Source organism: Enhydra lutris, unplaced genomic scaffold, assembly GCF_002288905.1.
Source record: "Enhydra lutris kenyoni isolate GAN:26980312 unplaced genomic scaffold, ASM228890v2 scaffoldscaffold18, whole genome shotgun sequence".
NCBI classification, from domain to species: domain Eukaryota; kingdom Metazoa; phylum Chordata; class Mammalia; order Carnivora; family Mustelidae; genus Enhydra; species Enhydra lutris.
In genome coordinates this window covers 12526464-12541333 of record NW_019154102.1, presented here as the reverse complement: position 1 = coordinate 12541333, position 14870 = coordinate 12526464, and the positions used below count along the sequence as shown (strand labels likewise).

The following is a 14870-nucleotide window of genomic DNA, read 5'->3' as shown; positions in this document are numbered from 1 at the left end:
GGTCATAATATACCTATATGTGTATGTATATATTAGTATTTCTGTTAAAGATGAAATAGAACTACTGTCCTAATAAAATGAATTAAATTTGTTTGAGTGAAATATTTTTTTCTTTAAAGTCAGTAAATTGTAATCTGAGTAAGTTTTAAAAGGACATCTATTTAACAACTGAACAATAAAATCTGTCTAATTAGGCAAGACAGAGAAAAAGTCCTGTGAGTATTTAGATGGGTGGAATGTCTGAAATATGAGAATGGTTTTAAAAGAATGCAACTTTAACATTCTAGTACAAAGGGTCACAGAAATGAGGCAAACCAGAATGTAGTGGAGGGCTTCTTTAAAGTTAATGCATATAAATGGTTTTTGTAATTACTCTGCCAATTTTCAGCATTGCCAGCAACTGTTTACCTTTGTTTAGTGACTTGTCTTGAAATTACTTTTACTTGTTAGATGTATAATTTCTAATTTTTCAGATTTCATATTAATAAATATTGTACAGATGTTTTAGTGACTGTGAGATTATTAAATAACCTAGCAAGAATGGAAATTCAGTTTGTATTTCTATTTATTAGTGGTTAGATTTGAATTTTGTTTGTTTTTACTAAAATTAGCAAGTGAATGACCCTCACAACATAACTACAAACCAAATCACAGGTATACCTCATAGATATTGTGGGTTTGGTACCAGACCACCATAATAAAGCAAGTATCACAGTGAAGTGAGTCAGATGAATTTTTTGGTTTCCCAGTACAGATGGAACTTACATACTGTAGTCTGTTGTATAATAGCATTATATCTAAAAAAATGTACATATTTAATTAAAAAATAATTTATTGCTAAAAAGTGCTAACCATCATCTAAGCTTTCAACAAGTTGTGGTTCCTGATCACAGATCACTGTCACAAGTATAATAATCAAAAAGTTTCAAATATTTTGAGAATTACTAAAATGTGACACAGAGACACAAAGTGAACAAATCCTGTTGGAAAAATGGTGTGATAGACTTGCTTGATAGAAGGTTGCCACAAACCTTCAATTTATAAAGATGCAGTATCTGCAAAGCACAATATACTGAAGCATAGTAAAACGAGTCATGCCTGTAATAAATTTGTTAATGGAATCTTCTGCCTCAGCTTTAGGACTTTAGCTTCACTAATATGTGAAACCCTTTTGGAAAAATATTCACACATATTGTGGGCATTGGGTAGTTTTCTTTGAATTCTTTAAATTTTCTTTAAATTCCCCAGAAAGCCAACGCTGGCTAATAAAATTAATCCATTGCTCCAAAATTGATATAAATTAACATTGTGTAAGTCTGCAATGTATCATAATTTCACTCCTATTTTCATCCTAACCTTAAGGTCATTGTAAAAGGGTTATTACTTTTTTCAAATTAACTTTCCAGGACTTGCTCAATGAACTACAGAAATTTCTGGAAACTGAAAAAGATGAATTAATTTTGGAAGTTCCAAACCCACCTCCCAAGAAAATTCGACTACAAGAACTAGAAGATGGGATTGATGGGATTGATAATCTGAGTCAGAATGGAGAGGGAAGGGTCTCCGTTCCTGAAGATGGTAGCATTGCTTCCAAGAACTCAAATTTAAATGTGTGCAATGTGTGTCTAGGAATTCTTCAAGAATTCTGTGAAAAAGAGTTCATTAAAAAGGTAAATAATTTGTTTGTTATTATATGTGCAATTATGTAGAAATTTTTGGGCTTAACTTGTATCTAAAGTAACAATACCATTCATTTCAACTTGTTTTACACCAATGGATCATTAAAAGATTTCTTAATTAAAAAATAAAACAAGCCTACTATTCTCCAATTACTTTTTTATTAACAAGATAACTGAAAATTAATGAAGTAGTGTCCATGTATTTGAGTCATGAGTGCTACTTAACTGAAGAAAAATATAGTGTTTTTCCCTCTGCTGTTTAACATAGCTAAGGAGTTAGAGAAGAGCTCTTAGTCATATCTATTAGTGTCTTGAAAAGACAAGTGTTACAGTCTTGTGGAAGGTACATGATTGAATGTGGGATTGCCTTTTGTTTTCATCTGTCAGGAGTGCCAAATTTGGCTTAATTTTGTTTAAAAATCTTTTTTAAGTTGTGAGATGATCTAAAAGAAAACTATTCTGACATTCAACAGATTGTTCTGCAAGTAAGTCCTGGCTGTGTTGACATCTCATGATATCAATTTTCAGGGTCATAGCAAATACTTGATTTTGGAATTTTGGGATGCTTATGAGAATTCCCTGAGGTGAAAGTTTAGAAGTGTAGTGCCATTTCCTGGACCAAAAATCCATGTTATGAAGATTAATGTAAAATTTTCAGCAATTCCTGAGAATTTATATATATATAAATACTGTTTTATGTAATAAAAAATGCTTTCATGTAATACTTTTTTAGGTGTGCCAAAAAGTTGAGGCCTCTGGGTTTGAATTTACCAACTTGGTATTTTCGGTCTCCTTTCCACCACAACTATCTGTAAGAGAGGTAAGGTCATTTAAATGCATAAAATTATATGTGAAATGCATGCTAGAAATATCTCAAAAATGGAGATGTAAAAATATTCCTTACAATGTTGTATTTTTTAGGGTTTATTTTGTGTGTGTGCTTATTGAATGATGTACTTATTGAATGCTTAATAATGTTGAATGAATGGGTGAGAAAACGAATTATTAAGTTAGTTTATCATAGGATTGGTTTTTTGTTTGTTTGTTTGTTTTGTTTTAGTTTTTAATATTTATTGTGTCACCAGGACTGAGAATATCACATGGTTCAGTTTTCTGTGGGAAGTTATATAATAAAAGCATAGTGCCCTTGAGCATGAAAATCCCAAAGGTCAGGAGTCCTCTAAAGGAATTGAAAGGTAGAGATTTCAGAGAATTTCTCTTATTTTCAAGTTTATTTTCTAGTTTGAAGTGACTAGTTTAAGTCACTTTTTGAAGACTTAGTGAAGAAGACAGTGTTCCTTAGGCCGTTGAAAGGACTTTTTTTTTTTTTTTAAGGTCCTTGGGGCACCTGGGTGCCTCAGTGGGTTAAGCCTCTGCCTTCATGATCATGATCTCAGGGTCCTGGGATCAAGCCCCACATCAGCCTCTCTGCTCAGCAGGGAGCCTGCTTCCTGCCCCCTCTCTGGCTGCCTCTCTGCCTACTTGTGATCTTGTGTGTCAAATAAATAGATAAAATCTTTAAAAAAATAAAATAAAGGTCCTCATTCTATAGCACATATTCATTAAACTTTAGATCTGTATGAGGCATATTGGTCAGAGAAAGATATTTGACCAGAACTTCAGAGATGTTTTGGAGATAGATGTACGCAAGTTATAATGGTCCAGGGATAGGGTCATTTCAGTTATGATGAATCTTATTTTCTGGAGTAAAATGTAAAAAGATGGCACCCCTTTTAGTCAACAGGAAAAGGGAAAGAAATAGCCTCATGTTTATTTTAACTTTTTTCCGTTGTTAAGTGAAAAAAATAATAGTAGTCATTACTGTAACATTCTTGTGTGTCAAAACTGACATGAAAACATAAAACTGTCCTAAAGGGAAAATGACCTTTGTAATTTCAAATTACAACGAGTTATAAACATACCCATTTACATGTGTGTCTTTTCCATAAGAATCTGAAAGCATCACTAGAACATTATATCTCATACTATCACTTTCTTTGGCTGAACAAAATATTTTTTTTGTTGGAGCAAATAATATGTTTATTAGCTCCCCAAAGGCTGAAGATTGATTTAAGACCTGATGAAGCTAGATGAATGATAGAGAAGAGCTGGGAAGTGAAGAAGAGTAGAATGGTTTTAAGTAGTATCTCTGTCAATGGCAAGATGACAGAACAAATAGGAGAAAGGGGATGATGATGTATGGAGGATTATAAACACATAAAATCATTTTCTAGTCAATCATCAAAGCATTTCTCATTGATAGGTCATTTTCAGGATCCAATTTTGGTAGCAAGAAACACTTGTGAAAGCTGAGTGGCTTGTAAAAAGTTGCAGTGTTTGAGTATCAAAAGTAGAAATAAGGGGCACCTGGGTGGCTCAGTGGTTTAAGCCTCTGCCTTCGGCTCAGGTCATGATCTCAGGGTTCTGGGATCGAGTCCCGCATCGGGCTCTCTGCTCGGCAGGGGGCCTGCTTCCTTAAAAAAAAGAAAAAAAAAAAAAAAAAAAAGTAGAAATAAGAAGCATATTTTCTGAGTGTGGTTATATATCTTGCCACCAAACTCTTTCTCTCAAAGTTTATATTTTGACATTAAAATTTATATTTTCCATTTTTATCACTTAAGTGATCATTTTAACATATCCATTTAATATTTATTGAATACTTATGAAGTGCTTATATTCCATATTAGAAATAGAAAATGCTATTTTTTTAAAAGAATTATTCTGATTAAACTCTACTTACGGGGAGCCTGGGTGGCTCAGTGTGTTAAAGCCTCTGCCTTCGGCTCAGGTTATGATCCCAGGGTCCTGGGATCGAGCCCCGCATCAGGCTCTCTGCTCAACGGGGAACCTGCTTCTCCCTCTCTCTCTGCCTGCATCTCTGCCTACTTGTGATCTCCATCTGTCAAATAAATAAATAAAATCTTAAAAAAAAAACCAAAACTCTACTTACTTCTTGTAACTGATTTTTTTTTTTTAAAGATTTTATTTATTTATTTGTCAGAGAGAGAGAGGGAGAGAGAGCAAGCACAGGCAGATAGAATGGCAGGCAGAGGCAGAGGGAGAAGCAGGCTCCCTGATGAGCAAGGAGCTCGATGTGGGACTCGATCCCAGGATGCTGGGATCATGACCTGAGCCGAAGGCAGCTGCCCAACCAACTGAGCCACCCAGGCGTCCCTTGTAACTGATTTTAACCAATAAACTATTTAACAGAAATATGTGACTATTCCAATTATTGGGGAATTAATACATTTCCACAGTCTAGTGTGTTATGTGACTCATTGTTTTCCTTTGTATTGAGTAGTATATTTTTACTCATTCATTTCTTAAGAATAATTTATTCAAAAAGTACACAGTGTTACACACTGTATAGAATTGTCAGAACCCAGTTTTCTTTTTTTTTCTTTTTTAAATTTTGAATTTTTTTTTATTAATTTTATTTTTTTTAAACATATATTTTTATCCCCAGGGGTACAGGTCTGTGAATCGCCAGGTTTACACATTTCACAGCACTCACCATAGCACATACCCTCCCCAATGTCCATAACCCCACGCCCCTTCTTCCAACCCCCCTCCCCCCATCAACCCTCAGTTTGTTTTGTGAGATTAAGAGTCACTTATGGTTTGTCTCCCTCCCAATCCCATCTTGTTTCATTTACTCTTCTCCTACCCCATTAACCCCCCATGTTGCATCTCCTCTCCCTCATATCAGGGAGATCATATGATAGTTGTCTTTCTCCGATTGACTTATTTCGCTAAGCATGATACCCTCTAGTTCCATCCACGTCGTCGCAAATGGCAAGATTTCATTTCTTTTGATGGCTGCATAGTATTCCATTGTGTATATATACCACATCTTCTTTATCCATTCGTCTGTTGATGGACATCTAGGTTCTTTCCATAGTTTGGCTATTGTAGACATTGCTGCTATAAACATTCGGGTGCACGTGCCCCTTCGGATCACTATGTTTGTATCTTTAGGGTAGATACCCAGTAGTGCAATTGCTGGGTCATAGGGTAGTTCTATTTTCAGCATTTTGAGGAACCTCCATGCTGTTTTCCAGAGTGGTTGCACCAGCTTGCATTCCCACCAACAGTGTAGGAGGGTTCCCCTTTCTCCGCATCCTCGCCAGCATCTGTCATTTCCTGACTTGTTAATTTTAGCCATTCTGACTGGTGTGAGGTGATATCTCATTGTGGTTTTGATTTGTATTTCCCTGATGCCGAGTGATGTGGAGCACTTTTTCATGTGTCTGTTGGCCATCTGGATGTCTTCTTTGCAGGAATGTTTGTTCATGTCCTCTGCCCATTTCCTGATTGGATTATTTGTTCTTTGGGTGTTGAGTTTGCTAAGTTCTTTATAGATTTTGGACACTAGCCCTTTATCTGATATGTCATTTGCAAATATCTTCTCCCATTCTGTCAGTTGTCTTTTCGTTTTGTTAACTGTTTCCTTTGCTGTGCAAAAGCTTTTGATCTTGATGAAATCCCAATAGTTCATTTTTGCCCTTGCTTCCCTTGCCTTTGGCGATGTTCCTAGGAAGATGTCGCTGCGGCTGAGGTCGAAGAGGTTGCTGCCTGTGTTCTCCTCAAGGATTTTGATGGATTCCTTTCTCACATTGAGGTCCTTCATCCATTTTGAGTCTATTTTCGTGTGTGGTGTAAGGAAATGATCCAATTTCATTTTTCTGCATGTGGCTGTCCAATTTTCCCAACACCGTTTATTGAAGAGGCTGTCTTTTTTCCATTGGACATTCTTTCCCGTTTTGTCGAAGATTAGTTGACCATAGAGTTGAGGGTCTATTTCTGGGCTCTCTATTCTGTTCCATTGATCTATGTGTCTGTTTTTGTGCCAATACCATGCTGTCTTGATGATGACAGCTTTGTAATAGAGCTTAAAGTCCGGGATTGTGATGCCACCAACTTTGGCTTTCTTTTTCAATATTCCTTTGACTATTCAAGGAGAACCCAGTTTTCTTTAATAAATTGTGGTTATGGTTCATTTTGTGATTTTTTAATATTATTATGTTTGCTTACTTTCTTTATTACTGTCTTTTGTTACTTCCTTGGAGTTGAGATATGTTATGTAGAGTGAATATAAATTGCTTTCCAAACTAGTTAACTTACTTGTTACATATCCTAATTTAAACAAATTACACATTTTCAGATTATTCTTATATTTTGAATATAAATTCTGTGACTTCTCTAGTGACATGTTTCTTCTACATGGTAGTTTTTCAACTTAGATCTTGTAAAACTTAGAACTTATTTGTGTGTACAATAAATTATTATGTTGGAGTTGATTCATGCTAGTTGTCTCATAATTCAGAGTGGAATATACAATTGAGTGAATTTGAATGATTCAGTGATTCCACTTCTAGAGAAGAAAATTATGATCACAGGTGTATTGATTTGAAACCAGATAATTTTTTTTATCAGCATGGTGGTATTATGTATCTGCTTACAAAAGAACCAAGAAAAAGGATGACCTCAAGTAAGGGTTGTTTTTTTTTTTTTTAAATCAAACTATTAAATTTCTATTAATTCCTTCATATTCAGCCCTATCAATCCCTTTCTGGCTACAGCTATAGTTTTTATTTATCATAATTATAAAAGCACTAATTTGAAAGCTTAGGAAGAAAAGCTTGCAGATTATATTATCAACGTCTTCCTCTGAGTTTTGGAGAATATGGAGGGAGAGGTAGAACACATCTGTGTGTGTTTTCTTAGGAACTGATCTGGTTAGGACAGTTTTAGATTGAATACTGCTAGAGAGGATAAAAACAAGCAGATTAACTGATAAAACCCGTTAGACATCAAGTAAGACATGGTAAGCAGAATAAATGGGAGCAGTATCCAGAAACTCACAAAAGACAACAATATGGACTCTAGCTAGGTGTAGTACTTAGAGTCTACAAATCTTTATAACAGTAAACAAAATTTGAATGATAAAGTCGAAATTATAAGGAATAGTAATAAGTATGCCATGACTGTCATGATGACTTTCTGGATTTGGGCTCACCACTTGAATATAGCAATGTTAGGATACCTTTTTTATGAGAGTCAGATGTGTTAAGGGGAGATATATAATAGTGTGGTATGGCAAGAAATTATATACCTACATTGAGATTTGAGATCCTGTGAGTGGAAGGATGCTGCACACCATCCAGAGGAGAATAAAAAAGAGAGAAATGAGATAGATTCGGAATGGAAGTGTGTTGAATGACCTTTGGCCAAGGGAAGAAGATGATGAATTACAGATTATAAGATAGTCCTAAAGGTTAGTGTTTACAGTAGTATGAGAGACTCCCATTGTCTAGGCACTTGATGGAAATCACATTTGGTTGAAAGCACATCGACAGCTCTTGAATAAAATAGTGGTTCTCAAACTCTAATATGCGTAGGACTCATTTGGAGAGTTTCCCAGGCCCCTTCCTTAGAGATTCTGATAGAGTAGTTTGGTGGGACCCATGAATTTGTGTTTCTCACAAGCTCATGGGTGAGGTTGGTTCTGCTGCAAAGGAGGACACTTTGAGAACCACTGTCCTAAGGGATAATGGCAGAAATAATCTAGTCTGATAATAAACTGATAACTTTTTAAAATTTGTATTCCTGATAGGATGAGAGAAACAGGCATAATTGAATGTATCCTACCCTTTTTTTTTTTAGAGTAAAAATTCAGTTTATTCATCTGTTTATGACACAGTACACAAGAGGCAAAGTATTTCATATCATAGATTTCACTTCCAGCTCTTTGGTATGTTCATTTCTTTGGCTAAAAGAAGAGACTAAACATGAGAAACAGGCAGTGCTTAGGCAACTGAAATAAGGATGGGGAGGGGTGATGCTAAAGTCATCCTCGCAGGGCTATATTCTAGAACTGTTAGCTGGAAACAAAGGAGCACCACTCCTGGATGTTCATGCTGTCGTAAGCCTCAGTCACCCCCACCCCCCCTTCACCCAGGTATAGCTGTGCTTTTTGGCAGTCACCCTCATGTCTTGATGGATGCAGTAGTACAGGGACTTGCTCTACTTTCTTTTGAATTCAGACCTAATTTCCAACCTGTCTGCTTCACTGAGAGAGATCATGATCGATCATGATTCTAAATAGGACTTTATTGTGAGTCCCCTTGCCTTTCATGGAGTCATACAGTCAGTCAGCAAAATACAGGGACTTGTTCTGAATGTTCTGGACCCAGTTCAGGAAAGCATTTTCCAGGTCTCCTTTGACCTCCTTCTTGACACTCTTCAGCATGTCATAAGGGCTATTGCTCTTGCACCTTTCAAATACTTTCTGAAGGTGATACACACTTGGTCATGATACTGATCCACTTGGGCATATCAGTTCCTTTCCTCTTCACTCCAGCATAATAGACATCCCAGGCATCTTGGTTAGTCAGTTCATAATTAATGACAGAGCCATCCTCTGCTCTTCTACTCTTTGCAAGGGCAACCATCAGCTTGTGGAAGTCACCAGATGTGTCAGAAATGATGACCTCCAGATCAGTCTTGTACATTTCCTTGTAGACCCTATTAATTTCCTGAAGCTCTTGGTTGGTCCTTGAGCAGATCATCACAGTGAGGGAGTCCTCATCAGTCCTCAGCCTCTTCATTGAGGCTTTCAGCTCAGAAGCATCAGGCTGAGTAGGTGTTTTCATTAGGCCCCAAATCACAGTCTTCAAGGGACTGGACAAGGCTGATTTCAGTGCTGATTCAAGTTCCTTTTAGATCCTTCTCTGGTAGGCAAAGCAATATCCCATCTCTGTTCATTGCTGCTGTTGGTTAAAATGTTGACAATGGTGACCTCATCCTGACCTCTGGTCATTTCATTGATGGCCATTTCAGTGTTCAGAGCATCATGCTCAACATCAAAATTGTTGTATGCTCTGACCAACCATATGCACTTGGGGCGTGGAGTGATCATGCTCCAAGCTGAGCTTGCAGAGAATTTCCTGAACAATAAGTAGTTTGAAGCTGGGCCAAGTGCTGAGAGCTGCAATCACCCCTAGTTGTGGAGCCCTTTATCCTTCCTTTTTGAGAGGTAGATGTCAAACAATGCAAAGAAAAAGCAGAGAAAAATGGCAGAGGAATCTAGGCTGGAAGATAAAAATATTGGGGGTTCAGAGAAAGTACAAATCACACTTCAATTAAAACTGAATTATCCCAACCAATAAAAGAAAGTTTAAGGATCAAAGTACATCCCAATGAAGAAGACAACGGGGCATCTCTTTCTCTCTGTGTTTACATAAACATTTGTATTTATACATTTATATGTATTTATTTGACTTTTTATTTTAGAAAATTTAAAAAATAATAAGACTAGCCTAATGATCCCCTTTGTATATATCATCCAGCTCCAGTTTTTTTTTTTTTTTTTTTTTTTCCAAACTGAAATCAGTTTCCAAAACAAGATACATGAAAGCCAGAGTAATGCAAATGTAAGAAGGAGACTTAGCTCTGTAATAGCAATTTTATCTGGAAAATAAAATCTTGAATGAGTAGTGGCTTATAAGAATTGCCGAGGAAGACTTGCGGGGGGGTACTTTAAGTTATGATTACAGCAAGAGATGAAAAAGAGGATGTGTTTGGAACTGATATTATTGATGGATGAAACAGAGAAAGTGGAATTTCTAAAAAATCTTAATTTTGCTTCTGTCCTTTCTGTCAAGGAAAATGATCTTCAACCTAAATGCATAGATATATCATTTTTTAAAAAATACTTTCTTTTTTAAAAAAGATTTTATTTATTTGTCAGAGAGAGAGATTGAGCACAAGCAGGCAGAGTGGCAGGCAGAGTCAGAGAGAGAAGCAGGCTCCCCGCTGAGCAAGGAGCCCAATGAGTGGCTGGATTCCAGGACTCTGGGATCATGACCTGAGCCTAAGGCAGTGGCTTAACTGAGTAAGCCACCCAGGCATCCCTAGATTGATCATTGGCTGGTGAGGGAGAGTGAAAGCTCCACATGGTAAAGCTTCTCTAAATGGGTTCAGATATTTGGGACTGAATGAATGACATTCCAGGATGGATTCAGAAAGAACCTGCAGTTGTCCATGATCTTTGAGAGCTTTTAAAGGATAGCAGATTTTCCAAATGACTGGAGACAGAGAAGGTGGTTTTAATTTTCTTTCTCTTTTTTTAAAGACTTTATTTATTTATTTGAGAGAGAGAGAGAGAGCATAAGAGGGGAGAAGGTCAGAGGGAGAAGCAGACCCCGCATGGAGCTGGGAGCCCGATGTGGGACTCCATCCTGGGACTCCACAGGATCGTTATCTGAGCTGAAGGCAGTCACTTAACCAACTGAGCCACCCAGCCTCCCTGGCAGTTTCAATTTTCTAAAGGTGGTTTTGTTAACTACCAACTAGTGAGCTTGATCCTAAAACCCTGGCAAGATTCTAGATCAGGAGCTAAAGAGTACATCATAGGCACTAAGGATGAGGAACACATGGTCAACACACAGATTCATTAACAACAAATTATGTCTGCATCGTTTCTTCCTTTTATAGGCTAGCAGGACTGATAGAGCAGGGAAGGTAGGGGTAAAGCCCCTGTGTGACTGAAATTCAGCTAGTCATTTGAGCAGGTTTCTTTCTTTTCTTTCTTTCTTTCTTTTTTTTTTTATTTGACAGAGAGATAGAGAGCACAAGTAGGCAGCGCGGCAGGCAGAGGGAGAGGGAGAAGCAGGTTCTCCACCGAGTAGGGAGCCCTATGTGGGGCTCAACCCTAAGGACCCTGGGATCATGACCTGAGCTGAATGCAGCCGCCCAATTGACTGAGCCACCCAGGTGCCCCAGGTTTCTTTCTTATGATAACTTCCTGAAAGTGGCAGGAAACATGAGTAGAATGTGAAGACAGTTGGGTGGGTTGTACCTGCCTGGCATTACCCAAAATGAGCTGATTAATAAGTGATTTCAAACTGGACAGTATTTCTCCAAGTGTACTCTGCAGATCTGAAAGTCACTTGGAGAAAGGTGTTGAAAGCAGGTTGCTGCGCCTTGTCTTAAATCTCCTAAATCAGAATCTCTAGATATGGGGGACAGAAGCCCTTCTCGAGTTAAAGTGCACACTGAAATTCAAGAATCTTGGAACTTCAGAGAGATTTCTGATGTCCTGCAAGGCTACTCATACTTTGTCTTGTTCATGATTCTGTGAGTGATGATATAATGGGAACACTCACAACAGGTGTGTATGACATAGAATCGAGAATATAGCAGATAGATTATTATAATTGAGATCCAAAAGATCTCACAAATAGGGAAAATCTAACAAGATGCTATTTAACAGGAGTAAACATAAGTTGTTAGAAAAACAACGGCCACGTAACGGATGAAGCAGGAATGGCTGCTTCCTGAATTATCTGAGTTAGCTCAATCCAATTATATGAGTCCTTAAAAGCACCTTTCTTCTGAGGTCAGGGTCAGAGGAAGATGTGATTATGAAAGAATGGTTAGATGCAATGTTGCTCACTTTGAAAACAGTGGTAGGGAACTAGGAATATGGGTGGCCTCTAGAAGCTAGAAAAGGCAAGGAAATGGAGTCTCCTAGCCTAGATCCTCCAGAAAGGGATGCACCCCTGTTGACAACTTGATTTTAGCTCAGTGAGACCCATCTTGGATTTCTGACCTAAAGCACTGTAAGATAATAAATTTGTGTGTGTGTGTGTTTTTTTAAAGATTTTATTTACTTGGGACAGAGAGAAAGAGCATGACTGGGGGAAGAGGCAGAGGGAGAAGCAGGGAGCCAGATGCAGGGCTAGATCCCGGTGGGATCATTACCTGAGCTGAAGCCAGATGCTTAACCACCTGAGACACCCAGGCACCCCATTAATTTGCTCTTCTTACATATTTGAGGGTTTTTCTGCTGCAGAGATGGAATCAGGAGGGAAATAATTTTCAGTTATAAGGAATTATGCAGAACAAAATAGACTGTTTCAGGGATGGTGTTTTCTATTACCAGAATATTAAGCCAAGGCTGGTAACTACCTGGCAGAGAAGGAAGAGAAGGAAGGTGTGCACCATATAGTTGGCTAGACTAGACTTTGTTCAGCCTTTTCAACTCTAAGATCCTATATAGCTTGTTTGTTTGTTTGTTTGTTTGATTTGACACAGAGAGATCGCAAGTAGGCAGAGAGGCAGTCAGAGAGAGAGAGAGAGAGAGAGAGAGAGAGAGAGGAGGAAGCAGGCTCCCTGCTGAGCAAAGAGCCTGATGCGGGACTCAATCCCAGGACCCTAAGATCATAACCTGAGCTGAAGGCAGAAGCTTAACCTACTGAGCCACCCAGGCACCCCAATCCTATATAGTTTTAAGAAAAATATTTATTATGTTTGTTATTTTTTTGTTAACTTATATTCATAATTGAATCTTCTAAACTTCTGTACCACATTAAATTACTGCCACACTAAAATTATTATAGAATGAATGACCCAGACTTATGCTAATATTAGGCTAAACTTATAACTTATATTTATGGGAAAAGAAGCATTCAGTTAAGTTCTATTCAAAGTAAAACTTTAAAGTCCTGCTGATTTTTTAGGTTTTTCTTTACTAGTGTGGTCCAGTAGAGGGCAATATTGCACTATCAGTTTCACTTTTGGGTAGTATATGGAAACAGTTGGGTCACTTTATTGACTTTAAATGGATATAGTGTCTCTTAAATGTTACTTTGCTTGTGTGAAACACTTGCTTCTTAATACAGTTGATACAGTTGGAGTTTTATTTGTCAAATCAAAACTTTTCCCTTTCATTTTTATACTGGTAGTGTTTCCACTACCAGTGGAAACTTTACACTAAGTATTGTAAATTATACACAGCCCTAGAAATCTAACCAAAAAGAAAAGCAGCACCATTTCTTTGGTAGCAATTTATATTTATAAATATTTTTCTTAAATTCTGACAAATGGGCATTCAAAAGACTGGATTTTTCCCTTAAATCTGGGGATTCTTAACCAATTTGGGATCATTATCTCATTAAGAATCTAAAGAAAACAATCGAATCCCTTTCCTAAAAATGCATATGTTCAAAATTTTGCTTGTACTTATAGGGCCCTTTAAACTCCCAGCCATTAATCTAGGATTTTTCTTAATTGGATACTCTAGAATACCACCCCCTCTTTACCCACCTTCCCACCGTGAATACTTGATTGATGCACTTACTTTTTCTAAAGGGCAATGTTTTTTTCTAATTATGTTGAAGTCATAGGACAGAATTTGTTGAAATCACTTTGACTTCAAGTATAGAGACTACATTTTCAAATTCATATTATGTGTGCAGGCTCATTCATTAACCTCGGATTTAGCATGTGTATTTTCAGCTTTTTGTTCATTTTCTGTGACTTCTCACATTCTTGTTTTGTATGACAAGCACCTTACCTAAATCACTTTTTGTTCTTTCTCACCTACCATTTAAAAGCGACTCAAGGTTCACTTTGACCAACAGACTTTTTCTGAGCTTACTGAGGAGTTTTCAGAATCTGTAGTCCTATTTTTCATTAGCTTAGTTGGTTAGACCTTGCTTCAATTCCTTCGTGGTCCACTAAATCACTCAGAACATGTTTTTATAAGGTTGCTGAACAAGGCACTGAAAAACATGCAAAATTATAGCAATCACTATCTCTGCCCCTTTAGTGTCTTTCAATGGACTCTCATGGTTGGGTAGGGGGGGATTGTAACCTTGCTATGATATACAGGCTGCAACTTTAAAAACCCTTCAGAGGACATGAAGCAACTTAAACCTATCTTCCTTATAAAAAGTAACTCCCAAATCTTGTCCCTGTGAGCACACCACCAGTGTATAAAGGTCTGCATCATGAGAATCACAGAATTATAGATCTGTAGGAGACCTTGGTGATATAGAACAGGGCCCTCAGCTCTTTGTGGTCCTCATTGAAGAGTGATGATAATGTATATGGCTGTGATTTGTCAGATCTCTGAGTATGCCCCACCCTCAGTGTAAATCCATTTGGAATCTCTGATGGAGAATCCAAGAGTTCTCCACTTTGTGTATAAAGTGATCCCCTTTTAATCTCTGACAGTTCAGTGACTCCCCTATGTCTGTGATTTTGAAAGAAGATATGCTTGGATGATTTTTTTCAGCCTTAGATTGGGAATACTTCACTAATCATCTCACTCATCCTCATTTGAAGATGAGAAAACCAAAACTTGTGAAATGTGGCAAGTCAGAATTTGGGTGTGCCTCCCTG

At 37.4% G+C, this 14870-nt stretch overlaps 1 protein-coding gene across 3 annotated transcripts in view; it reads left to right on the top strand.

The window, feature by feature from the left end:
- Positions 1–14870, top strand: part of LOC111148146 (pseudouridylate synthase 10) — a 68439-nt gene that overhangs the window by 4244 nt on the left and 49325 nt on the right. For all 3 annotated transcript variants that reach the window (XM_022504582.1, XM_022504580.1, XM_022504581.1), the window contains exons 3-4: positions 1407–1670; positions 2413–2499. In XM_022504582.1, coding sequence (XP_022360290.1) covers positions 1407–1670; positions 2413–2499 — 351 coding nt within the window. The remainder of the gene's footprint in view (positions 1–1406; positions 1671–2412; positions 2500–14870) is intronic.